Source organism: Marmota flaviventris, chromosome 11 (genome assembly GCF_047511675.1).
Source record: "Marmota flaviventris isolate mMarFla1 chromosome 11, mMarFla1.hap1, whole genome shotgun sequence".
In the NCBI taxonomy this organism is placed as follows: domain Eukaryota; kingdom Metazoa; phylum Chordata; class Mammalia; order Rodentia; family Sciuridae; genus Marmota; species Marmota flaviventris.
In genome coordinates, this window is record NC_092508.1 from 754,959 (window position 1) to 780,771 (window position 25,813).

The 25,813-nt window shown below is 53.5% G+C and overlaps 3 protein-coding genes across 16 annotated transcripts in view; 2 read left to right on the forward strand and 1 right to left on the reverse strand.

The window, feature by feature from the left end:
• The window catches only part of Pask (PAS domain containing serine/threonine kinase), a 40,409-nt gene extending 39,446 nt beyond the window's left edge, over positions 1 to 963 (forward strand). For all 5 annotated transcript variants that reach the window (XM_071619470.1, XM_027951695.2, XM_071619472.1 and 2 more), the window contains one exon: positions 536 to 963. In XM_071619470.1, coding sequence (XP_071475571.1) covers positions 536 to 632 — 97 coding nt within the window. In that variant the 3' untranslated portion in view covers positions 633 to 963. The remainder of the gene's footprint in view (positions 1 to 535) is intronic.
• Positions 964 to 2,716: 1,753 nt separating this feature from the next.
• Positions 2,717 to 6,729, forward strand: Mterf4 (mitochondrial transcription termination factor 4). Of its 2 annotated transcripts, none has more exons than XM_027951718.2 (4): positions 2,717 to 2,793; positions 3,180 to 3,660; positions 5,424 to 5,608; positions 6,298 to 6,729. In XM_027951718.2, exons 1-4 carry the CDS (start codon positions 2,773 to 2,775, stop codon positions 6,628 to 6,630), a joined length of 1,020 nt encoding a protein of 339 aa, XP_027807519.2. In that variant the 5' UTR covers positions 2,717 to 2,772; the 3' UTR covers positions 6,631 to 6,729. The 2 variants fall into 2 exon arrangements, with proteins under 2 accessions (XP_027807519.2, XP_027807520.2); XM_027951719.2 differs by having other exon boundaries at positions 3,180 to 3,492.
• Positions 6,730 to 6,985: 256 nt separating this feature from the next.
• Sned1 (sushi, nidogen and EGF like domains 1) overlaps positions 6,986 to 25,813 on the reverse strand; it is a 75,029-nt gene continuing 56,201 nt past the window's right edge. For 2 of the 9 annotated variants that reach the window (XM_071619474.1, XM_071619481.1), the window contains 6 exons: positions 25,722 to 25,804; positions 24,198 to 24,296; positions 16,640 to 16,756; positions 15,950 to 16,037; positions 12,371 to 12,453; positions 6,986 to 11,727 (listed from right to left, as the gene is read on the reverse strand). In XM_071619474.1, the coding sequence (XP_071475575.1) occupies positions 11,693 to 11,727; positions 12,371 to 12,453; positions 15,950 to 16,037; positions 16,640 to 16,756; positions 24,198 to 24,296; positions 25,722 to 25,804 (505 nt within the window). In that variant the 3' untranslated portion in view covers positions 6,986 to 11,692. Of the gene's footprint in view, positions 11,728 to 12,370; positions 12,454 to 15,625; positions 15,906 to 15,949; positions 16,038 to 16,639; positions 16,757 to 24,197; positions 24,297 to 25,721; positions 25,805 to 25,813 lie in introns of those variants that run through there. The other 7 variants (XM_071619475.1, XM_071619477.1, XM_071619479.1 and 4 more) reach the window with 7 other exon arrangements.

Here is a 25,813-nt window from a genome sequence, read left to right on the forward strand (position 1 = left end):
CAAGTGCCCAGGAGAGCCCTGGGCAGGAGCAGTGGGGGCCAGGGCCTGAGGAGTGCAGCTGGTGTTGGCTACAGATGTGTGACACCCTGGGGATCATGGGGACAAGGCTCTGGTACAAGCCAGAACCACGGCTCAGAGCAGGTGGACCAAGTTGGCACCAGTGGCCCTGGGCTTAGAATCCCCCAGCACCTTGTCATGTCCAGAACACTGACTGTGGTTTTTCCAAAGTCTCCCTCCCACTCCTTGTTCCTCGGACTTGTAGTGAGAAAGCGTTTTAGAATCTTCTGTTGTCAGGCATGGTGACGCACACCAGTGACTTGGGAGGCTGAGGCACAAGGAGCGTAAGTTCAAAGCCAGCCTCAGCAACTTAGCAGGACTCTGTCTTCACATAAAATATTCAAAAAAAGAGCTGGGGATTTGGCTCTGTGTTTAAGTTCCCCTGGGTTCAATCCCTAGTACCCCCACTTCCCCCACGCCCCCAAAATAAAATCTCCAATTGTTAGCATGGGACACAAAGTCTTTTTCCTCCCATCAGAGAGCAGCCTCCTGTCCACTGCAAGTTTGGAGCTGGGCAACAGGAGCCTGAGCGACGTGCCTCGGGCTGGGGGGCTCTGCAGGCTTCCTGCCTCTAGCGAGTCCCCCAGTGGCCAGTGCTGCTTGTGTCCTGAGGACCCCTCCCCACCAGTGGGCTGAACACACACACTTCCTGCTGCTCTTCTTCACTCGGGTTGGAGAATCATAGATTTCAGGTCCTGTCTACTTAAAAGAAAGTAAATTCTCAAGAATGGAGCCCAATTTACCTTCTAAAAGCCCACATACAACTGGGCAAGTGCCACAATGGGAGCAGGTGTGACCGTTTTCTTAGGTTTATAAAGTAAACTTGGAGTCCGTGTTTTTTTGTGACCCTGAGAAAGCATTGTAATGTACAATTACTTTATTAAAGTTCTTTTATTTGTGAGCTTATAGAGGGAAGAGTGTTTTAATTATCTATTTTTTTTATGTGTGTATATATATACAAACTTTGTTCCCTGTGACTTGGTATGTGCTCAGCCGAGAATTGATGTGTGCAATCTATACAACCGGTTAGCAAATAACCAGACTAGTTCATTAATTTATTTCCTTGAATACTTTCAAATTAAAGCCATTTTGTTAATAAATGATCCCCCTAATGGGAACTCTATGAACTGTCCACCAGGCCTGGTGTGAGAAGGACTTGCCTTGTTTTTCTGTTTATGCACAGCTTGCTGCAGCTGGAGAGAAGTCTAGTCTCTGTCAGTCTGGGAGACAGTCTCACAGGGTGCTGGACACTGCCCCGGGCTCTGAAGCTTTTCCCCCTCAGATGCCTGGGGAGTTGCCACATCCTCAGACACTTCCCTTCTCTAAGCACAGCTCAGCAGGGCCAGGTCTGCCAGGTGTCTGAGCCCTCAAGGAGACTGCTGAGGACCCAGGGTGGCCTGCTAACACTCTGCAGATGCCCTACAGCAGACCCAGCCCCATCTCTGTGTTTGCGTGAGGGTCTCCAGGCCCAGCTACCAGAAGTTAGTGACCTTTTTTGCTTCAGAATTAAAATGAGATTTCTGATGATCTAAATACTGTTTTCATGAATTAAACGTCTTCCCTTGTGTTCATGATGGTTATAAAGCACAAGATATCACAGAATGCATTGTTTTAATAAGAAAAAGCAATGAAAACATCTGGCTGGCTGGCAGTAGGTGGTCTGAGGCTTTGCAGATGTTCTCTGCAGAAAGAATCTGGAGAGAGAAGTTCTGAGGCTGCAGATGACAGTTGTTCCTCTGCATGTTTCAAGTATGGTTCAAGAAAGCAAAGTTTCACAAAACGCTGAAGATGCTGCCCATTTTTCATGGTAACCCCTGCAGCCAGACATCACTCTATCTAGAGTGCTGATGTGCTCAGGTTCCTTGATTCCTCCCTGGGGGTTGGGGGACACTCATAGGATTTCCTTTGGCTTTGGATGTAAAAGCACTAACCATTTATTTTGTGGTGTTAACAGTTGAGCATTTAAAGAAAACTAGATTTTTTTTTTTTTTTTTTAAGCAACCAATTCTTTAGTTTTACACAATCTTCCTCTTCTGTCAAAAGACACATTTAAATAAATAGCACCAGCTCAGTGTCTGGCACAAACAGGTATCCCTGCAAGAATTAAGTCCTTTTGTCAGTCGAGGAAACAGAAAAATGCCTATAAAGTAGGCTGCATGGGGAACAGCTTCCTCCTGCTGAGATCGGAGACTGAGGGCTGCCGCCATTCAACCTGACCAGCACCACGGAGGCTGCCGAAGGAAACCGCCGCTGCTCAGGCCACCCGGTGCGCTTCCCGCCTGGGTCTCACTCCCCTGCTGGTCCTTTAAAGGTCCTGCTCATCTCAGGGGTTTCGAAGATGGCGCTTCCGAGCAGTAAACTGCGTCTTCCTCCAAGGTGGCGGGGAAGGCGCCCTCCTTCCCACGGCTTGCTCCGAACACTTCTGGAGCGGCGAGGGCCCCTCAGGAAGACGCTTCGGCCTGCGCGGGCCCGCCGGGGGGCTGCGGTGTCCTCGGAGGCTAGGGCCCCGGGTGCTGCCGTTCCGCTCTGGGCCGTGCGTTCCTGCCCGGCCCACCTCCCCGGCTTTCGGAGCCCGGGCCCTCCGCTCCAGGCCGGAACCGACGCCCCGAGCACCCGCGCTGTCGCGGGGGGGTGGGAGGGGCGGACGGACCGCGGACCGGAAGTGGCGGACCGGGCAGGGCCTCGCTTCCTGTGCTGCGGCGCCGCCTCGGCGCTATGGCTGCGCTTGGCCGGCAGGTGAGGGCGCCCCGGGGACCGGGCACAGGGGTCGCGGGGCCGCGCCGGGCAGGCCTGGGGAGCGGGTGCCGGGCGCGGGGCCTCCCCTGGCCGTGGAGGTGGCGGGTGCGTCGGCTCGCTGGCCGGCTCGTGGCCTGGAGTCCTCCTCTGGTGGGAGGGATTTGGGGGACGACTTGGGAACTCGTCTTCCGCCCAGGGTTTTCCGGCAGGTGGTGCCCGGTGGCTTTGAAACGGCTCCCTCTCCCTCCCCGGCTCCCGCGGTTACAGCGCAGTCCCCCAGCCTGGCGGGCGCCGGCGTCCGCCGTCGGCACTGGGAGTCCTCGACCCTCGGTGGGACTGGGGCTCTGAAGTCGGGTCCGGCCTTGCAGGTTGCTTCTGTCTTCCAGGTCCTCGGGGGGCAACGCCTAGTCCCACTCTCCTGGGCCTGTGTGGCCAGGCGGACTTCTCATCCCCCCGAACGGGGAAGGACTAAACAGACGACCGCTTCCCATGGAGGGAGCCTGGAGGAGGCATTCCGTGTTGGACCCAGAAACTCTGTGCAGCAACCAGGGTGCAGGACAAATCCTGTTCAGGGCCTCCCTGAGAAGCAGAGCACACCTGTGGATAGTGGGTCGTTAGAGCCAGAAAAGGTCATCAGTTCCCTCCTGGACATGGGTTTCAGTGATGCCCATGTCAAGGATTTGCTCAGCACATTGCCAGGTGCCAATCTTCAGCAGTTGCTGGACATCATTTCAGAATTGATACTCCTGGGTCTGAATCCTGAGCCTGTGTGTGTGGTCTTGAAGAAGAGTCCCCAGTTACTGAAACTGCCAGTTGTACAAATGAAGAAGCGCTCCAATTACCTGCGAAAGCTGGGCCTTGGGGAAGGTACAGGGTGCAGATTTTATGTGGTGTGAGAAGAGTCAGAGTTGGGAAGGAGGAGCTGAAGGTGTGATGGCTTAGGAAAGGTTTCTGAGGAGAGTTCAGTGTCCTGGGGGAGACTGTTTGCAGCCTTTGCAGAAGCCATTGCAGAAAGAATGTGGGGAGATTAGGAGGGAACCGGGGCCAGGGCAGTCCTTGTGTAGTGTGTTCACCTAGGATCTCTTGCTTCCAGGACAGTGTTGGCACATGGTCTGTGTTCAGTAGGTTACTCTTGCTGTGTGGTGCTGGTCTCTCTGTGTGTGTGCATATGTGGAGGCTCTGATGTGCAAGCCCACGTGATGTGTTCTTTATGCTTTGTGCATTGTAGGCCTGAGGACACCATTGCTTATAAAGACCGAGAATCCAGTGGAACCTGAGAGATCCTTCAGGTTCCTGGGAAGCTGGTAGAATGGCTTCTATAGCTGTCCCCCTCCTCCAGTGGTGTTCACACCTCAGAGATCCTTGAAGTTTTTTTGGGTCACTTTAAGAACCTTCTGGAGAAGGAGGATGTTGTCTGCTTCAAGGACCCCAACCACTTTGACCACAGATGTTCCATTATTATTTTTTTTCACTTCCTAGAAATTTTTTTTTAATTGAAAAGGAATATTTTTGGGCCCATTATTTGTTAGGGTCTATATGGAATTCTTTGTCCAGAAAATAAACAAGAAGGTAGTCTTGTATAATTCTCTTAAAGGGTAATACGAGATACTAGATTTAATATGGTATGTGTTATGGTTATTAATTAGCAACTCAGCATAGCTATAAGAGATGAAGATAACACCTAAACTCCCAAATCCATTTCTCACTTTTTAGTAAGACAGTGTTTGGGAAACTGAAATGTTTAAAGAAAGTGACTTTCAGTTACTAGTTATTAAATTTTTCTGAGTGTTTCCTGTGAAGACCATATACCCTAGTTTGCCTGGGATAGTCCCAATTTAGACCATCTACCTTTGTGTGTGGTCCTGGGGACTGAACCCAGGGGTGCTTTACCACTGAGCCACATCCCCAGCCCTTTTTATTTTGAGATAGGGCCTCTCTAAATTGCTGATGCTAGTGTGGAACTTACCATCTTCCTGCCTCAGCTTCTTGAGTTGCTGGGATGACAGGTGCTGCTGTGCCCCTCTATACAAGTCATCTTAATGCAATTACTCTCAAGGCCTCTTTCACTCACAGGTGACCTGGTTTGGATAGAACACATGGTCACCCTGTTAGTCAGGGCACTGGTGTTTGTGGTTGTGTATTGGGAACATCTTTCTTGTCAACATCTTTCTTGTGTTCTCAACATCATCATTATTGATATGGAAGCCTTTTCATGGAGGTCCGACTCCCAGGTCTTGAGAGTGCTGGTGGACAGTGCTTCAGTGATGGTTTTATTAAAGAGAGAAACCACAGTCTGTAGTCCCACTCTGGGGAAGCCAGTTTCCCATCTTGCTGTCTGATCTTCTTGGTGAAACCCTGTAAAATTCTTTTCTAGGTGAGGAGGGCAAGAGGAGACCTAGAACATGAAGCTAGCACCTTCAGATGGGAAGCCAGAAACAGGCGGGGAGGTGGGGGGGGGCTGGTGAGTCTAGAAGTCATTTCTGTGGTGAGCTGGAACAAGCACTCATGCTCTGGGGGAAAGGACCTTCCTCCTTTTTCTCATGCAGGCTTCGGTCAGGGCTGTTGGAGCTAGTCTTTGTGTTCCGGCATACCGTGAAATTATGTGCTGTCCTTTTCTTCATGTTCTTCAGGGAAACTAAGGCGGATGCTCCACGGTTGCCCTGAAGTCTTCACCATGCGTCAGCAGGACATTGATGACACTGTCAAGTTGCTCAAGGAGAAGTGCCTTTTCACAGCTCAGCAGGTCACTGAGATTTTGCACAGATGCCCCAGTGTTCTTCAGGAGAACCCCAGTGAATTGGAATACAAATTCCAGGTAAGCACAGCTGCAGCAGCCAGCAGGAAGGGCAAGGGTTTTGGGTGTAGTGAGGTTGGTTCTGTGTGTAGGGAGCCTCTGAGTGGATGAGGGAAGGGCTTCTCCATGCCGTCCTTTGCGTAGAGAGCCTCTGAGTGGACGAGGGGAAGGGCCTCTCCATGCCATCCTTGGTCCTAGGAAACATGGTGCTGGTTCTACTATTCCTCCTTTCCAGATCAGACCTGCTCTATTTCTTCCATAATAATGAATGACAGTTCCATTCTCTGAGTCCTAGGTGGGTATCCAAAACAGCTGTGAAGCAGCTGAAACTTTCCTTTCCTTAGAACATACTTTCGCATGATTTTGAAAATGTAATTGTGATAATTGGCCTAATGTCTGAGTAAGTTATGACAACTTGGGTCGGATTCCTGGGTGCTTTCTGAGTCTTGCCTGCACTTTCCACACTCATGGTCCTCCACGCCTCTAGCCTCCTCCTGGGTTTGTCAAGAACAGTGTTGATTTCTTCCCCACTAATTTACTTTCTGCTGCGTTTTTCTCAGTATTAGATTTTGAAAACCATCAGTTTCCACACAAGTGTCAGTATAGTAGTGAGTTTCTGCTGTTATTACTCAGGCCTTTCTTTCTCAGTGCTCTATAGAGTGTGGTTTTAGAGTGTGTGGGGAGGAGTCCTCACTGTGTGTGTCTCCCAGTATGCATACTTTAGGATGGGAGTCAAGCACCTGGACATAGTGAGGACTGACTTCCTTCAGTACTCAGTAAACAAGATCAAGCAGAGACACAGCTACCTGGAGCGCCTAGGACGGTACCAAACCCCTGACAAGAAGGGGCAGACGCAAATCACTAACCCTTTGCTTAAGGACATTCTCAGAGTGTCAGAAAGTGAGTTTTTGGCCAAAACAGCCTGTTCTTCTGCTGAAGAGTTTGAGGTTTTTAAAAAGCTCTTGGCTCGGGAGGAGGAGGAGCAGGAAGAGGAAGAGGAGCCTGAGAGCAGCACATCTGAGGACAAAGAGGAGCAGCTGTGACGAAGGATGGATGGGGAGCAGGGCCTGGGCCTGTCAGGGGACATGCACCTTGTCCAAGCCTTGGGAGCTTCACTTGGACTTTCTCAATGTTTTTCATTCTCACACAGGTCTTCTGATGAAAAAGTCATTCAGACCACACAGGATGCCCTGGTGTGGTCTGTCACCAGGTTTTGTGGGCAGGCACTGTTCTAATAAAAGGCAACTTTTAAAATGGGACTCAGTACTTGCAAATTTGATTTGATTTTTCCTGTCTTAAAATGTCAGTGCTAATACCATGAGGGAGTGGAGGAGGGGCCTGCTGGCCGAAGAGTCCTTGTGTATGTCCTGTGGTGATAAAGGTAAAATCAAGGCCATAGTACATCATAGCACTTTATTTTATGAAAACAAGTAGCGAGTTTCCATAAAAATACTCCTGTTTTTAATCCAAAACATCTCATTGCTACTCAGTTGCATTCAGTGTATAGCAGAATGAAAGGCGCTGCTGGTGATGTGTTCTGGGATTGTGCACGGCTTCTGCAGGCCTGCAGAGCACCAGCACTTGTCTCTGAAGACCCGTCCTTCCAGCTCAGTCATGCTGGCTTTCTGCCAGCTCCTGGTGGTCACTCCAGGCCTGATTCTCTGACCTGTTGCTAATGCTGCCAGAGTGACGGTCTGGAGAGTGCTGGCTCGGGAGGGGCTGGGGAGCAGGCTGAGACAGTCATACCCCACTGCGTGACAACAGGTTCTGAGGACCAGAGGAGAAGAGCGCAGGCCCAGGACTGCTCGTGGATTTGTTCCAGAGGGCTCCTCAAATGCCCAGGGTGTGGACATCACCCTGGGGAACAGGGGTGTGAGGAGCAGTGTGACATGCTGGTAGTGGGGTGAGGCAAACTCTGAGGTAGAAGCCTGGCATTGATGGTGCGAGTGCTCACAGGGGCCCAGAGGACTGGGGCCTCCTAGAAGGTTCTCTGTTGCTTTTCCTAAGGGTACTGCGAGGATTGGTGCTACAGAAAGCACCTTGGGTCTGCTTGGTGGCATTTGATTAGTCACATGACACTCCTCTGATGCTTGGCCTCATTCTTCTCATGTATGTGAGAATCCTTCAAGGCCACAGTGCTTACCTGGGGGTGACCTTGATCCTCAGGACATCTGGAAGTCTTGGGAGACATACTGGTTGCCATGACCCTGGTGTAGGGTGCTGCTAGGATCTATGGACAGAGGCCAGGGATGCTGCAGAACACCCTGACATACAGGGAGCCCCACACTCATGGTCAGCCCCAGGTGTCAGTGCCAAGGCTCAGAAACCATGCTGCAGCCTGGCTGAGCAGAGTGCAGCTGTCTGAGGACTGCAGGAGGTGAGTGACTTAGCTGTGTTCCTCCTTCAGAGTGGGGTCGTGGCAGGCCTAGGCTGGGTTGTGGGGATTCAGTGCTGAGGTGTGGAGCTGCCTGTGCTCTCCACGCACCATGGGGTTGGGCTGCAAAGAAAAGCGGTAGCTGCTAGTGGAGGAGGTCCTGCTAAGGAAGGTGCAGGGCCTGGTCAGCCGGCCCTGGCCTATGGGTCTCCACAGGGAGCACATGAGTGCAGGCACTGGGGAAAGGGCTATCTGTGGCTGTGGGTGAACGGGGAGTGCAGGTGTTCACTGCCAGGTTGCTGCTTGCTCTTCACTTTGTGTTATCCAGTGACCATCACTTTTTTGGGCCCCATGAGAGCTGAGAAGAATCCTAAGCCTGAGCATGATTAAATGGGCCGCTGATCCCCAGTGCTGGTGGCAGACGGTGGTCTGAGTGTGATTAGATGGCCACTCATCCCAAGTGCTGATGGCAGACGGTGGCCTGAGTGTGATTAGAGGGCCACTTATCCCAAGTGCTGGTGGCAGACGGTGACCTCGGCATTCGGATTTCCTGTTCTGGTTCCATCTGACCTTTGCTGAGATGGACTTGAAGTGTTTCTGAGGAAGATGTTAGTCTTAAGAAGGACATTTTAGAACAGCAGTGGCCACTCCCTGGGATGTCTGGGTGGACTGTAACCCCTCAATACTGGGACATTCTTTTACCAGACACTCCACCTGTGTGGCCTCAATGTGGGTTGACAGCGTGACAGCACAGTATCCTGCTCTGTCTCTTGTTGAAACAAAGACTCTGAGCTAACACCCGGGTCCAGGTCATGGCTGGCTGGTGGCTAAGGGTCTTGGTCTTCAGTGTGGTAGAGAAAGTCTCATCTCCTATCGTGGGGTGACCTTGGTCCTGCTATTTCCTAGTGATCTGGGGTGTCATGTAGAGGGACAGTGATGGGCCTGGTGCTGCAGTGGAGGTCAGCCTGCATGTCTGTGGACTGGCTTCTGACTAACTGTGTCTGGGGCCATCTGTCCTTGGATGTTTGCAGGGCACAGTAGGGTTTTTCTTGAATCATTCTTCCTCCCTTCTGAAAACAGCAAACTTCACAGTGCACAGGTGTGCACACACCATTTCAGTTAAATCTAAAATGCACCTCTTCAAAGAATGCTTTTATAGACCCCGGAGGGAGGAGGCCTCTGGCATGATGTGACTGTGCTCCTTTCTAGTTGTGTGAGTGGCTGTCCTCCACTGAGAAAGGGGGCCTGACTACTGCAGGGAGAAGACAGCTGTGTGGGGCGGTGCTGGGGCGCACACGTGCTCTATGATGTGTGGTAGGCTGTGTTTCTACCTGGAGGCCCCAGAGGTCTGCTCTGGTCATGGACTAAAAGGACCCCTGCGTGTGGTCTCGTCCAGCCTGCCCAGAGCGTTCCTCTGTTACCTTCAGACTGGCGAGAAGAACTTGCTGCTTCATGGTGGTGTGCCTTGGCTTTCTGAGGAGGGTTTTTTTTTTTTCTGTGTAAGTCTTCTGTGGGTCTTTGGAGCCTTGGTGGTGACTTGTCACCCAGGGGATGGCTTCCACTACATGAGGCCAAAGCCTGGGTGACCTCACAGATGAGAGGTCCACCCTGTGACTATTCTTTTGAGTGGAGCTTCAGGGGAGCACAGCCACGCACATTCAGCTGCACATCCATGGCTATGCTGCAGAGGCAGAGCTGAGCAGTGGCCACAGAGCCTCTGATCTGCAAGCCAGAAGCATTCACTGCCCTGCACAAGGAGTCTGCAATCACGGTGCAGCCTGAAACTGTCCAAGCTCCATTTTGGTAGTAATGAACACTTCCACCTCCAAATGCATGGACCATATGCAGCATGAATGATGTGCAGCAGGTAGGAGGATTCACCTTGTCTCCACTTTCCCACTGCCCACGTCTGTGGTAGAAGTCTGTCCTCCTCCTGGTTCGGGAGACCTTTCTCACACTGGAATCTGAGGGCTGGTTTCTAAGCACTGCAGAAGTGATGTTAATGGCCCCGCTAGGCCAGCTGCGTGGAGGATAGACCATGCTCAGGGATGCCATAGCTTGCGCTAGATCGTAGGTGCTTCAGTGACTCTTGGGGGCTGGTGTGTGTGCAGGCCTGGCCATCTGTTTTCTAGAGGCCTGAGGCCAGAGGTCACAAAGGGAACTGACCCATCCAGGGCCTTGTTTCTGTATCCTTTTCTGTATCCAGTTTTTAGAGCTCATCTTCCTAGGTTTTGGAAACTCCTAAGGTGGGTGGAGTGTAGTGAGCTCGTCCCAAGTCCTTTGAAGGGTCAACAGATCCAGACATGAGAAGAGCATCAGGCATGCCCTCCCCGCTGCCCTTTGAGCCCAAGCCTGGCCTGAGTGCAGGGAGGCAGGGCCTGGAGTGGGGGAGTACCTGTGCCCACCCTGGGAACCTGAGCGGGCACTGGGTTCTTAGACTGGCATCAGCAGGTGGCTGCCCCTCCACCCACCTCCACTGGGCACCGACCAGGCTGCTCTGTGTTGAAGGAGTCTCCATGTGGTTCCTGGCGGCGTCTGAGTGGTGTGCTCCTGTTTCCTGCTTGTGTTTGCCCCAGCGTGTCCTAAGAACAGGTGTGCTCCACAGCTGGTGATCCATCATTAGCTGGGGGTTTCTCATTTGTTTCTATGGAAATGGGTTTGCTAGGTGAGCTTTTAAAAAGATGCATAATATTTCAGGAGACTTACTGCCATGCAGATATTTCCCACCCAGATGGTGTATGTGGGCTCTTGACCTCACCAGGGTTGGACTGCCTGCAAGCCCTCGACTGTCTGTTTGTGTGTCCTTAGAGGCAGAGTCAGCAGGGCAGGTGGTGCCCAGAGTGGAAGGAGCCCGGCACTGTCGGCTGCTTTCGCAGAGAGAAGTCCCATCTGAGATGGGACCCTGCTGCTTGCGAGGTCTCCGGGGGCCCGGGGGAGCTTGTCTTTCCCTCAGTGTATGAGCCAGCTGGAATGCTCCTTGGCTTTTTAGACATTCTGTTTTCTCAGCCCAGAAGTAAGGACCCTGAAAGGGCCCATGACCACAGAGCCTCCCTGTCCCCCAGTGCTAGGAAGGCAGGCTCTGTGGGCTCTTGGAGAGGTGGAGCTGAGAGCTTCATGGGGTCTCCACAGTGTTGTGAAGAGTGCCAGCAGAGTGGCGTGTAGGGAGCCCGGGGTTGGGTGGGGTTTGTTTGCCAAGAGAGTTTGGGAAATGCTGGATTGAACAAAGGTGAAATTTCTTCCATCCCAGAGTTCACGAAGCTTAGAATTCCAGTGTCTCATGTGACCATCTTGGTCGGGGACCGTCTTCAGGACTTGCCAAATGTTTCTTGACTAAGGCCTCCATTTTAGCTTCCAGTATAATACCATTCTGGGGTTTCCCCAGAATTCCTCAGCACCTCAGGCCCTCCCTCCATGTGGTCTCCTCCCTCCAGGTGCCGGGTGGTCTTCCAGCTTTCTGTGAGCCCCTGTGGCAGCTGCTCCGTGTTCCCTTGAGAGAAGGCAGGATATGCCCTCACCCCAGAGCCTCACTTCCTCCTGGAGATGAGTTTGGGTCTGTGGCTCGGCCAGGCTCTGTCTGCTGGGAGGCCTGAGTCAGGGACCTGAAGCCACCTGGCCTGAGGCGTTAGCAGGGCCTAGGGAGTGGCAGCGCTCTCAGAGGCCCCGGGTAGGTGGGCTCCTCTCCCTCTTCCCAGCAGCTCTCGGGGCACAGGGGAATGGTACCTTTTGTTTCTTCAGTGTTTGACGGTTACTTTGTTTCCTGAAACAACTAGGAAAAGGGCTTAATGAGGAGACTTCTGTGCCCTTAGTCCTGCCTCCCTCTGCCCTCTTGCTCATGTGTTCCATGCCCCTGTCTGGAGGCCGTGGCTGTGGAAGGAGAGGATACAGCCTAGCTGGGGAGGGCGTGGAGAGTGGGGGGGTGGGCAGGAGGAAGCAGGAGTGGACTCGGGGTGAGGCCTCATACTCAGGCTGAGCAGCGCCGGGGCTTAGTACTCTACTCGGCCAAGCCAGCAAAGGTGTGGGGCCACAGTGGGTCTTGAAGAATGAGACCGAGATTGGGGCTCTGATTTTGAAAGCATATAATGTTCTCAGGCACTTCTTTCAGTAAAACCCCAAAGAGTTGTGAGCACCTTGAACCCTTTGGGGACGGAACCTGGGTGTAAATGAGCAAAGGTTAAAAAGGTCTTTTCTGTTTCTGTTGTTGTGCACTTGGCCTGCCAGGAGTGCTCTACGCTTCTCCCCGGAGCGTCTCGCTCCTGCAGGAGCCGAGTGACACCCGCACTCACCATGCCCACTGTGCCCGTGTGTGTGTGCCCAGATCTCACCCACACACAGTCTCAGGCATGCATGGCACCACCCCTGCCCATCACCCTGCGAGCCGTGTGCAGGACATAGGTTGGACCCGGGTTTACCTGTATGGGGCTTCTTGAGGCTGGTACTCTCACAGTGCTCTTTGAAGCAGACATCTTGGTGAACTTTGTAGACTCTTTTGTACCTGTTGTCACAAGAAAATTCTGTGAAACTGGACGCCGAAGAGTGTGCTGCCCACCTACTTGGGCTGTGGACCACCTGTGAGTGCAGAGGTGTTCGAGGGAAAGACCACTGTTTCCTGACTAGAGGTTGCCTGTGGGTGTGTTAAAGTGCCCAACGTAGAAGCCATGTGATTTAAGATCAGCTGTACTGAACACAATTGACATGTGAGGTATACCGTTTCAGAGTGCACTTCACGACTGCTGGCAAAGCCACGTGGCACCGGAAGTGAAATGAGTTCCAACATAATGACTGCTGAAGGCAGGCCCCTTGGCCCTGTCCCTAGGCTCTGACCCTCCCGCTCTGCTGTTTAGACTTTGGAGAAGGCCAAGCCACCTGGGCTGCAGGCTGCAGAGGCAGCAGTGGAGGGCCAGAGACTTGGTTTCTGCCTCCTCTCCCATTATTAGCCAGGGCGCCTTGATCAGGCTTCTTTGACTCTGTCGCACCCATTTTGTGTCCTTGGGAGACTTATGCCACCTCTTGTCACAAGGAATCTGAAGATGATAGGAGGGGAAGGTGTTTAGTGTGAGAGCCCTTTAGAAGAGGCCTAAGGAGCCGCAGCGCTGGTGTGGGCAAAGCTGCAGCCCACACCAGTCTGTAGCCTTGGTAAGACTTCCACTCTGGCCTCCAGAGAGTGGTCAACTATGGAAGGAACTCCCAGAGAGCTGGACAGATACAGGAAGTAACTGTCTTCAGGTGTTAGGAAACAGCAAGCCTGGGAAGAGGGAGACAGGCACAGGGTCACCTGCATGTTGGCCGGCAGCAGGGCTAGGGCAGAGTTGCAGATAGGTTCAGGGTCACACTTTGTATGGCCAGAGTACCCATGAAGCTGGGCAAGTCCACTGAGGAGCCGGTCACCCTGAGAGCCAAAGCAGAGAAGGGTGAAACCGTGCCAGGACAAAGCTACTGCACAGCAAGCCTCAGGAAGACCAAATCATACCCAGAACTGCCTTGCAGAGAGAATATTCTTGAAAAGAAATACAAAAAGTGAAACAGTTTGGCACCTTTTTAATGTTCAGCATTCTATGGAAATTTATAAGACGTTCAAAGAATCATGTGAAGAATTAAAAAAAAAAATGACCCCTATCCTGGAGAAAAAGAATTGAACAGAAAAAGGCCAGAAACGGCCCTGAAGACAGATCTAAGTTTGTGCCATGTGTTTGGTGATCTAAAGGAGAAGCTTCTCACGATGAAGGGAGTGGTGGTGGGCTAGAGAAGGAGCGAGTGGAATTGCTAGAGTTGCACACAGCTGTGTGGGTGATGCAAAAGCAAAGTCGATGGCCCTGACTGCAGAGGTGGCGCGTCTGAACAATGGGAAGAACATGGTGACAGCACCAGCCCAGCACTGTCCTAACAGGAGAGAAGTGAAGGGGCAGGGAAAACGCACAGAGAAGCGGGGTCCACACATTCCAGATGTGACACAAGTGAACACCCGAGATGCAAGAGCTTAACCATTCCAGAGGATGCACACCGAGAGCCACATCATCAGGTTGGCCAAAGACAGTCCCCGAGAGAGTGCGAAAGGGCCCGGGTGTAGAACACCTTGTGTGGAGTGGGGCCCGGTGAGAGGGGCCGTGTCTCTGCAGGTAAAGTGCTGCAGGAAAAACTGTATCAAACAGTAATTCTGTATCTGACCACATTTCTTCAGAAAAAAAGGTGAAATAACCTTTTCAGACAAACAAGCAGAGAATTGGTCACCAGCAGACCTGTGCTGTAAGAAGAGTCCCATTGTTTAGGCTGAGGGCGTGATGCACGGGGCGGTGAGCTGGGCTGGTGGGTGTGCCCTGGCTGTAGAGGACTCACTCAGCATGTGGAAAACAGTGCTGAGAGCAGCATCGGCGTTGGCAGTTGGTGGTGTGTGTGAAGGAAGAGGCTGAGGGTGATTCAAAGGATGACAGTTGCAGGAGTCTCCCCTAAGCTGCGGTCGGCCACAGACAGGAAAGGCAGGTCCTGATAAGTTGAAGGTGCATATTGAAAACCTTGCAGCAACTCCTGAGTAACAATGAGCCAAAGAGGAGGGACCAGCAAGCCCTGAACAATTAATCCTGAACTAGGAGGGAAAGAAGAAAAAGTCATGCAGAAAGATGGGATAAATAGAAAAAAGTAGCCAACAGCCACATCGCCATTATCTAAGAATGATGTGAATGGTCTAAACAGTGACAGAAAGCAGAGATGTCACCCTGGATGTGAAGCAAGGCTGCTGTATGTTCAATACAAGGTCACTTCAAAGGTACAGGCAGGTTCCCAGTGAAAGGGCAGAAGGCCTTTGGGAATGGAGGCTTTCCTGTAGGCATGCTGGGGACATGACAAGGCTGCAGGCAATGTTGGGACCAGCCCAGTCCAGCAGCTGGGGACTGCCCCCACAGAGTCCAGGCCAGTGGCGTCACACAGCCTCTGTGCCCTGCAGCTTGGTACTGCCTCTGCTCTGTCCTCAGCCTAGTTTCACGTCCAGCTCAAACAAAGCTCTCTGCCCTTGCTGCCACCTCTCCTCCTCTGTGGAGCATCCAGAGCAGTCTGTGAAGTGCTGCCACACGTCCCTCCTCTGCTGAGTGACCTTCAGTCACTCCTCACTTCATGGACAGCAAACACCACCATCCTTATGGGGTGTCCTCGCGTCACTCCTCTGCTGTTCTCAGACATGCCAGGCATACGTGATGCAGGACCAAAAAGGGATGCTCCTTCCGGAACCTTCTTCCTTCCCACTGCCTCCACATCTGCTCGGTGTCACCTCATCCCTGAGGCGCACCTTAGTCACCTGTCTGATGTAGCATGGCCTTCACCTGGCTCCCCTAGCCTCACTTCCTCTCTCCCTTCCTTCCTTAGCACTCACCACCTTCTGTGACTGCATGGCACCAATGCCCATGTCCCTGGTGGGCTGTGCCTGCAGCACCCTGTCAGCCTGAATGCCCATGTCCCTGGTGGACTGTGCCTGCAGCACCCTGGCACACAACAGTGCTGTTAGGGTGTGCCTAAATGACTGAGTACCACCTAGAGTCACAGGATTTGGGGGGAGGTCCCAAGAGATGAATGAGGCAACTGTCCCTCCACAGCCTGCTTTACAAATGAGGAAACGGAGACATGGGTGACTTGTCCAAGACCACATCATGAGTCAGTGGCAGTGCTGGACTCAAAGTTACCATGTGCCATTTGTTTTCCAGGGACTGTGATGAAGAGAGGGAGGTCAGGTCCTGGAATCCTTGGGCATAGGACCCTCTGTCCACTGGGGCCTAGGGGGTGTAGAGGAGAGCCAAGGGCTTGAGAGACAGGGACCAGCTCTTCTCAGCCACTGTTCCTGAGCCGCAGGGGCCTAGGCCCATTCCTCTGCCTCAAGCCCCTGGTTTGCTATGTGGTGGGCCTGAGCCATCCAAGCCAGTGTCTTCTGCAGCCTCCGTCCCTCGGGGTTAGTAAGACAGCACTCTGGAAAGTGAAGACCCTGTCAGCATCACCGGAAGCCAACTTACACGTGGTGGCAGACGGCTCCCTCCCAGACCGGAAAGGACTTTGTCTCCGAGAACAGTCGAGTGCAGGGGCGGGGCACCTTTTTACAGGCTGCCGGCACAAAGGAGAAGGGCAGAGGCTTAGGAGGAGGCTCCATGCCACAGGAACTCTCTTCCTGCCCTCGCGAGAGACCCCTGCCCGAGGGAGACCCAGGCAGCTTTTCTCAGACCCTGTTGGGCCTGGGGATCTGTGCCAGCTTCCCCCTGGGATAGTGACTTCCTCCCAGGGCTGCCCAACATCTGCAGAGACTGCCCTGGCTGGGGTGACCTCGTAGCCCGCAGGCTAGTATGGTGGTGTAGGGGGTTCTGCCCCCAACCTGGACACTCAGTCCAAAGGAGCCTGTGTCCCTCCCATGGACTCTCTTGTCTCCTGCAGCCTCACCCCACTGTGGCACGGCCACTGCTTATGGCTGCCGTTCTTGGCTTTTCTCAGTCCCTGCAGCCAAGGGCCACCTTTCACCTTGGGACTCATATCATTCCTTGGTTTCCTCGCCTGTCAGCCTCTGTCCCCGGATGCTCTAGGCCTCTGTTCTGGCCCTTCAGTTTGGAAGGCCTGGGACAAAGCCACCTGAGCCCAGCCTGCCAGGGCCTGGTGACACTGCTGTAAGAGGCTCTGGAGGCCAGTTCCCAGCTGGGTGGCCAGCCCTGACTTACCGAGCTCACAGCGCCTGCCTTTGAAGCCTGGCCCGCAGTCACAGTGGTGGGCATCCGCACCTGGCACACAGGTGCCTCCATTCTGACAGGCACCTTCTGAGCAGCTCTCAGGGGCGCCTGGAAACAGACCAGGAGAGGTCGGCCCCCAGTCCTAGGGAGCCTGCCGCACCTGACTGGGTGCTCGAGGGCAGCCGTGACAGGCTTTTCCCTCCTGCTTTGGCCTTCTGTGCCCTGCTGCTGTGGGCTCATGACACAGACAGCAGAGAAGGGAACATGGGCCTCGGTGTGCTGGCCCTGACCTGATGACTCAGGGAGCAGGGAGGAGAGAGCCCATGGCCTCCTGTGTGAGCCACCTGGCTTGCGGCCACCCCCAGGTTGTCTGCTTTCACCCCTACACACGGCTGCTTCTGCCTGGACCTCGAGACCCTTTTGTCTCTGAGTGTCTGCCCCCAGTTGGCAGAGACTTCTCCACCACATCCCCAGCCCCAGACAGCCCTGTGTGCAGAACTGCACCTGTGCCCCTGTGAGTGGCGGCTGCCCACCTCCTAGCACATCGCATCTTGCTGTAGTGGAGGCCAAGGTGGTCAGCAGTGCTGCCTGGGAGGAGCTGGCCTGGCCTGGCCTCCATCCCTGAATACATTCTGGCCCTATTTTTGTCATTATTTTTAAAGACACCTGTTATTTTATTTTAACTTAAAGCACAAAAGAGTAAGAATTGGCCTTCCCCTATGTCTGGTCCTGCAGGAGTCTCAGTCTCCATCACACCATCTAATGGAGCCCCACCTGCCCGACACTTGCAGCATGTTCCTCAAAGGCTTCTCCAAGTTCCAATCCCATGGTTCATGGCCGTGGGAAGACCTTGCTGCCCCTGCAGGTCACTGCCCCCCTCCTCCGTCCCCATTGGATCCACTTTGCCTTCTTCCCTCCCCCTGCCGTCTTCTGGGCCTTCCTTTTGTCCTTCTTGATGTACTTAAAATGAATTGTGGGCTTAAAAACACCTTCATCATGAACTTTCCAAACTGACAGTGTGTGGAATAGGGAGACCCCAGGCGCTTCACACTCGTCTGTTACCCTGAATAACCGCAGGGCCGTTCTCATGTCCCCTTTCTCCTGTGGACAGCCAGCAGTGTTTGTACGTAGACTGCAGTGCTCTGCATGACCAGTTACCAGGAACTCTCTAGCATGGAAGACTGAGGCTGTGTCCACCTTAAAGTGCCACTTACAGCTGGGCTAACAGACGAGGGTTTGTGAGGGCCTGCATGCTGCCTGTGCCTGATATGTCTCGGGTCTCCATCTGCACCCCTGGTCTTCTACCTCTGTTAAAAGAAGCAAGGCCATTTCCCTCAAGTGCCCTCCTGGATCTGACCTACTACTTTTAGTGGACCAGCTTGTTCTTCACCCCACAAACTCTCTTCATCAGAGAAGGGCGCAAGGGGACTCAGGTTCCATGCCCTTTGCAGGACTGTTCCGCAGGGTGCTTGTCATCCTTGGACATGTAGGAGGCCAACCAGGTGCCAAGTCCCACTTGAGTGGTGCGCGACAGATCACAGTTGGGCACTGGCAGCCTTCCCTGGAGACCCGGGTCCTCCTAAGCCAGAAAGCCCTGTCTGCACTGGCTGTTGCTCCTGCCTTTACCAGCTTGCCAGGGGCCTGCAAGGATGCGCTTTCCTCACCGCCCTGAGGACTGAGATGAAGGTGCACACCTGCAAGAAGGGCCAGTGCTCAACCCTGTCTTCCCTCTGCTGCTTGTGTCTGTACGTAGACCGCAGTGCTCTGCATGACCAGTTACCAGGAACTCTCTAGCGTGTAAGACCACGGCTGTGTCCATGCTGACTGGCGAGTCTTTCCTTCTGAGTGTTGGTGTACTCAGCTCTGGATGCCTCTGTTGCTTCTGGCTGGTGCTGTCACGTTTCTTGGTGCTCAGCCATCCTGTCTTGGGCGGTGGGAACCCTTTCAGGCTGGCTCTTTGGCCCCTGGCAAGGTGCCTGTTGACTCTGGATGTGTGCTTGTTGCCTGACGGTTTGTGCCTGGTCACTTTTGTCCACATCCTGCTGCAGTCTTGGAATCAGCCATTTCTCCAGAGCCACTTTCTCCAAGGAGATGGGTTTGGACCCACAGTCAGGTGCTCTGAGAGATCCCCACTCCTGAGCTGCCTCTGTCTCAGGCTTTCCAGTGAATAGGACAAGGAAATTAGAGTTTTAAAAAATAAACAAGTCGTGGGTTTATTCTGGTATTCCCAGGGCCTCACACCTGCTAGGGAAGTGCTCTAACACTGAGCCCCAGCCCCAGCCCCAGCCCCCTGACTTTTCTTTTTTGTTGTTTAAAAATATTTTTCTTGTCAAAACTATGCAACAAGGTCGATATATTCAGAGAAGATTAGACTCTGTCCATCCCTTTCCCTGCTCTTTCCTTCCATGAATAGCTCACCCTCTTTGTTAGTTTTCTTCCTAAACATAATAAAAACACGTATTCATATTCCCCTCTTGTTTCCCGTACGACAGCACACCAAACACACTGCAGCCTGTGGCTTTACTTTAATGAGATGTCCACAGACCACGTGGGCCCCCATTTGACATGTGCAGTTCCTTGTCACCATAGTCAGTCTCCTCCAGAAAGAAGGTGTGGCTTTTAGCTCCCCCTGTCCACCTTGAGCCTCCACCCTGTCCTAAGCAGCCCCTGAGCGGCTTTGTGTCTTCACAGTCTCTTCTTCTGGACTTGGCTGCACGTGGGAGCCTTTTGCGCGTGGTCTTTTGTAGCTGGCCCTCCACTCGGCGTGTCTCCAGACACACCCAGGTGGTAGTGTGTAGCAGCGCTGTGTGCCTGTCACCTCAGCTGTCCTCTGATTGGAGTGGTGCCCTGGGGGGTCTCCCTCCAGCAACCGTCAGGCATGGGTGTTTCTGCCTGTGGTGGTGGTGGTGGTGCTGCTGTGTCCATCCACTTGTGAGGCCTCGTGTGCATGCAGTGTCCATTTCTCCTGGGGGCAGGTGTCAGTGGGCTTGCTGGCCATGTGATCCCTCTGGTTTACTCCTCTGAGGAGCCACAGCACTGGCCTCCTGGCAGTGGCAAGCCGGTGCCATGTCCACACCCTTGCCAATGCTTGCTGTCCTGGGGCCAGCCGTCCTCTGGTGAGGGACATCAGGCGTCTTTTCCTGTGCTTACTGGCGATTTATGTGCATTCCTTGGAGAAGTGTTCCTTCATTTTCTTTGCTCATTTTTAAACTGGGTTCTTGATGTATTTTAGATACACGTCCCTTGTTTACCCATTCTGTGGGTGTCTTCCACTTTCTTGGTGGTGATCTTTGAAGCACAGAAGTCTTGGATTTTTGATGAAGTCCAATTTTCCTTTTGTTGTTATATGTTTGGTGTTTTATCTAAGAATCCTCTGCCAGAACTAAGGTGAAGATTTATTCCTGTTTTCTTCTAAGAGTTTTGATTTTTTTTCTTTTTATTGGTTCTTTTTAATTATACATAACATTAGGTTCATTTTGACATAATTATTAAAGTATGGAATATAATTTGCTCTAATCAGTCCCCAGCACCATCACCCCTACCCACTCTATCAAGAGTTTTGATTTTAACTCTAACACGTGGATCCATCCTGTGTGACTTAGGGCCTTAGGTCATCGGTGTGAGGTGAGGGTCCACTTCACCTCCACGTGTGGACATCCAGTTATCTGAGCACTGATCTAAGTGCTCACCATTCAGCAGGACCACAGTGACTTGATTCCTATGGCTTCATAGTCAGCTTTGACATTAGAAATGGAGTCCTTCTACTTTCTAAATCTTTCAGCTCTATCTTCCTTCGTTCCTTTCCTCCCTCCCTCCTTCCTTCTCTCCCTCCCTCCCTCCTTCCTTCCCTTGCAATTCCATTTGAATTTTAGACACTGTACACAATGGTCTAGAGAGATTTTACAGCAGCCCTACAGAATATGGCAGTGTGTCGGGTATTAAGGATCTACAAGCTTGTGTCATTGTGTTAGTCAGGTTTTCATTGCTGAGACCAAGATACCTGATTAAAAACAACTCAGAGGAGGTAAGGCTTATTTTGGCTCATGGTTTCAGAAGGTCGGTCCATGGTTGGTCAGCTCTATGCTCTGGCCTGAGATGAGGCAGCTTTAATGAGATGTCCACAGACCACGTGGGCCCCCATTTGACAGCAGGGCATGTTGGAGAAGAGCTGCTGAGCTTATGGCAGAGCCGGGGAACACAGAGGGAGAGGAGCCAGGGACATGATCTGGTTCCTGAGATCACACCCCCAGTGACCTTCTTCCAGCCACGCCCATTCTGCCTGCAGTTAGCATCCAGTAGTCCATTCAGATCATTAACCCGTCAAAGATCAACCCACTGATGAGTTTACAGTGCTCATGGTCTAAGCATCTCACCTCTAACATTCCTGCATTGTCTAGAATGAGCTTTTGAGAGGACACCTAATGTCCAGTTCATACAGTCATCATTTCTAACCCTCTGCAATGGGACAGGTGTGCCCACAGAGACCATGCTTGAACTTATTCCTCTGTGGACTGATGAGGCCCAACGCTGCAGCTTGTGTGGCCACAAGAAGGCAGGAGGGTACAGAGCTGACCCTGCAGCCTGTTCCCTATGGCCATCTCCAGGAGATCCCGAATTTACTGTCACACCCACATACACAGGGAGAAGGCTGCTTTGAACTGGGTAGGGAACAGGGTGTGGGTGCACCCGGGGGCTGGGCACTGAGCTGCTCCCATGCAGGACGAATGACCAAGCAGCGCGCTTCAGTCCCTGCCCTTGCCCAGTTTCACCTAGGGACAGTGTCCCTTGCCTGGTGTCACCTAGGGGCAGCGCCTGCCTGTCCTTCTGGTGGCATCTATTCAGGCCATTGGGATAGTGTCCTTGGTGATAAGATCAGAACAGAGCAGAAGCCCCGAGTGGAGTTGGGGCGAATGGGGTGGAGGGGATCATTTGACCGGTCTTAGCACTCTTTGACTCCTGCACCTGCAGACCCTCAGGGTGACTGACTCTGGTCTTGGGAACCCAACTCCTCTCGATGAGGTCCCCTCTCAGGCTGGAAGGTGCACCGGGACAGGATGGTTGCTTGGCAAGGGCAAGCTCATTGGGAATATTAACTGTGCTTTGTGGGTGGGGGCTCTCTGGGGTCCTCCTTTTCTTGAGAAATCAGTCTAACAGCTTTGAGAGAGAAGGAGCGAATTGCCTTGCAAAGAAACAGCAGCATGATGGATACCAGAGGTAACAGGACCGGCCCAGGGTGGCAGTGGAGAAGGAACCCAGATGTGGGACTCCACTTCCACCACACTGCACTGCACATGTGGGGGCTCATGAGAGTGTTCTCAGGTTCACAGGGTCTCGAAGTCCCAACAAGTGCTCTGTGGAACTTGATCAGCTGACATGTAAAGGGGTCAGGGATAGTTGAGGCTTTCTCCAAGGTCAAGGTGGGAAGACTGGCTGCGTCTAGCAAGTCAGATGTGAGGTTCCAATATTAAATAGGGTGGACTGGCTCAGAGAACGCCAGTGGATCAGAGGAGCCAGGCCAGCATGGACTCGTGTGCATGAACACTTGATTGGCAGCATGGGAAGGACAGTCAAGAAAGGACTCTGGAAGGACAGTTGTCCATAAAAAGAGCTATTTATACTGTTTTTATTTATTTTTTTTTTGAGAAGGGGCAGTTCTGGAGATTTAACCCAGAGGCACTTTACCACTGAGCTATATCCCCAGCCGTTTGTTTTGTTTTTTGGTTTCTTTTAAAATTTGGGACAGGGTCTTACTAAGTTGCTGAGGCTGGCTTTGAACTTGTGATCCTTCTGCCTTAGCCTCCTGAGCTGCAGCAGTTACAGGTGTGTGCCACTACGCTCACCCTGATTTGTGCTTTACAGTAGGACAATCAGGTGAGTTATAAGTCTGAGTTTAAAAGGCAGACAATTAAGCTTTAAGTGATATGATTGTATATATAGAAAACCCCGAGAATCTATGATAAGAATCAGAGCGTTTGGCAGGATGGTTGGGTGGGAGGTCACAATGTAAAGGCCAAATAAATACCTATACTCCAAGAATAAATAATTGGGAAATGCAATTTGAAAACTACTATTTATAGTAATATGAAACTGTGTAATACATCTGTATTCTGTATAAGACTTCCTAACCCAGCAAGACCAGTGCTGGGGACTGGCAGTCCCCGCTTGAGTGCCCACGGGCAGCCGTCACTGCTAAGAGACACCTTGATGTCCTCACACACCAAGATCCAGCGTGTCTACTCTTTGGCATGTGGAGAAGGAACCCTGATGTGGGACTCCTGGGAAACCTGGTCAGGAGCATCCACAGCGCCTCTGGCAATGCCAGTCACTCACAAGCCTCAGGCCTGGGTACAGGGAGCGGGTGGGGAGACCCGGGAGCCCGCTCCATGCCGCCATGCTCCGCAGCATGTGAGGACACTGCACCGCCCATTAGGGTCTAGCCAGCAGTATCCAAAGCCCAGAGAAGGCTCTTGTCTTTGAAAAGAAACCCCATCAGGACACACGGGGAATGATAAAGGGGCCACAGGAGAGTGCAGGGAAGACCAGGGATGGTGACCAGTCCTGCACACCTGAGCTACTGTTTTCATCTCCTCATTTAGAATCATCCTGCACCTCAGCAGGACAAGCAATGCAAATGGCAGTGGCCTGGGGGCAGCCCTGTGGGGGCAGCCGGATGAGCCAGCTTGGGCTCTTCTCATTTCTGGGTTTTACTGAATGGAACATCTGGTACTTAAAGGGCTGACAGACACAAACCATGTGATGGAAAGTTTGCTTTACTCCATCAAAAACAGTGTCCCTCACTGCTGGCCGCTGACACACAAGCCCGCCCTCCTGGTGCTCACAGCCCAGGAGTCTGTCAGACCTCATGTGGTGAGGGGACAGTGCTGGGCTAGATGTAGGCTTGGAAGGCACCCTCTGCGCTGCAGCTGCCCTGAACAGGTGTGTCCAGGGGCAGGGCCTTGCTGTGAGACCACCCACAGAGGCCACGTCTTTATCAAGGACCTGCTTCTCTGGGGTTGGTTGATGGGTGAGCCTAACCTGAGTCCACAGTGTGACTAGGGGAGAAGGGGCCACTAGGTTCTGGACTGTCCTAGAGGGCAGAAGTCGGGGAGCAGAGTGGTAGTCAGTGTAAGGAGCTGGCATCTGTCCTGTCCCTGCCCTGCGTGGTGTTTGGCCGTGGCTTTCACAAGGCACAGCGGCAGGCCAGGCCCTGTGTGGCCCGCATGTTGCCCAGGCTGGGAGGCACCCCACCGGCGAGGCTCGGTGTGACTCCCTCCACCCTTCTCACGGTGCTGACTTGGGGCTTCCCCTGAGGAGGAGCAAGGCAGTGGTGCCTGGGGGGGAGGCCAGCTGCTGGAGGCAGGGCCAGCCCTTCTAGCAGAGGCCCTGGTCTCCTCGCTGTCTGGCAGGATGAGTCACCACCCCAGGTGGTGTAGTCTGCCCTGCCCTGTCCAGGCTGGGTGCCTGGCTGTCCCTTAGGCAGCCCTGTGGACCCCTCACTGGGCGTCCAGCAGCAGTCAGCCCTGGGTCCCCTCCACCACTGTCAACTTACTTTCAGCATCCTTGTCGCTGTCTTTGGGGAGCTGGAGGACCACGTGGGTCTGCTGGGGGGCCTCTTCTGTGTTCCCGAGTGGCACTGGGGTTGTGGGTTCTAGGAGAAGCCAGGCGACCACATGGCACCCTGCTTCACTCGCAGGTTCCCAGAGGGCTGCTTCTGAGCCGCTTCCCGTCCACCCCTGGCTCCCCCAGCTCTGGCACCAGCCCTGCGGCCCCAGAGCTGCCTCCCCATGGGATCAGGCCCCACTCTCCTTCTGCCCCTCAGCAGGGCCCAGCTCCGACTTCCCAGGCCCCATCAGGCCGCTCTGGGGAAGGCTAGTGACTGCTCCACCAGGAGCCTCACCCTCCTCACGACTGGCGCTATGGACTGTCCTTCCTAGGGTCAGACTCTGCCTGCTCCTTCCCCCACCCCTGCTTCTGTGTCTGCCCTACTCTGCGGGCTGTGCTCAGTGGGATGTCACCGCCGTACAGTGTTCTCACTGTGCCCCTGAGCATTTTACATTTGTCCCCATGGCGAGAGTCCCATAAGCTCTGCCTCTGTACCCCAGAGCTCACCCTGCCCACCACCTGGATCCTGTGGTCAGCCCGACCATCCTGCCCCCACAGGCCCTTGGCCCAGCCTCTCCCTCACCTGGCTCACCACATGCAGTGGCCCCTCTGCTGCCCCTCTGCTTTTGGGCCCCCGTGCCCTGCCCTCCTCTCCCTCTCCTTGGAGATTCCCACTGAACCAGTGATGAGGCTCTCTGCTGGAGAGTCCCGTGGGGATTCTTGTACCCAGCAGGTCCTGCAGCATCTCAGGGAGCTCTGAGTTAGTCATACGGGAAGCCTGCCTCAGGCAGGTTCCTAGACACCCCTTCACCTGTGGGCTAGAAGGCAAGAGCACAGGGCCTCTAGGCTCAGGCGCCTCTTTGCTGCTGGGCCAACCTTCCAAGGGACGGTCTGTAGGGGTGCCCATGTCCTGTGGTGCTGGGCGAGGCGGAGGCTCGTCAGGCCCGAGCAGGAGCCCAGAGGCCCCAGGTAGCTGCATACTCCTGGGACAGGGACGTGTTTCCCTTGTTTCAGGACAGTGTGGCCAGAAGTTCTGGGCAGGGTCCATCCTTCTGGAAGCTCCCAGGCAAGGCTGCTGGTCCAGGGACCACGTTTTGAGTAGCAAAGAATGAGAGCACCCAGCCTCCTTAGCAGAACTGGCAGGCCACACTTGACAATCAGAGCTCCCAGTGCCTAGACCTATGGCTGACGGTCTTCTCTGGCATGTCAGCAACCTGCACCTCCAGCCCACAGGCTGACCACGTGGAGACCTCACCAGCCCAACCCTCCGTTGTGTTCAGTGTGTGCTGACCCCAGGACCCAGAGCCTTGCTCATGGCTGGGGCTGAGGCCCTGGCTGGAGACAGGGTGGGGTACTGGGGGTCTTTAGGACCAGGCCTTGCCACTGTCACGGTGGGACAAGAAGTGGGTGAGAGTGGCCGGGTGGCCACTTGAGCTGCCCCTGAGCTGGTGCTGGGAAGCGTAGCACTCACGTGGTCTCTCTGTGGCTGAGGTGCTGGGCAGGACCCCGAACCTGGCACTTACTCTTCTTCTTCCATCCACAAGCTCCGAGAAGCTGCAGAGG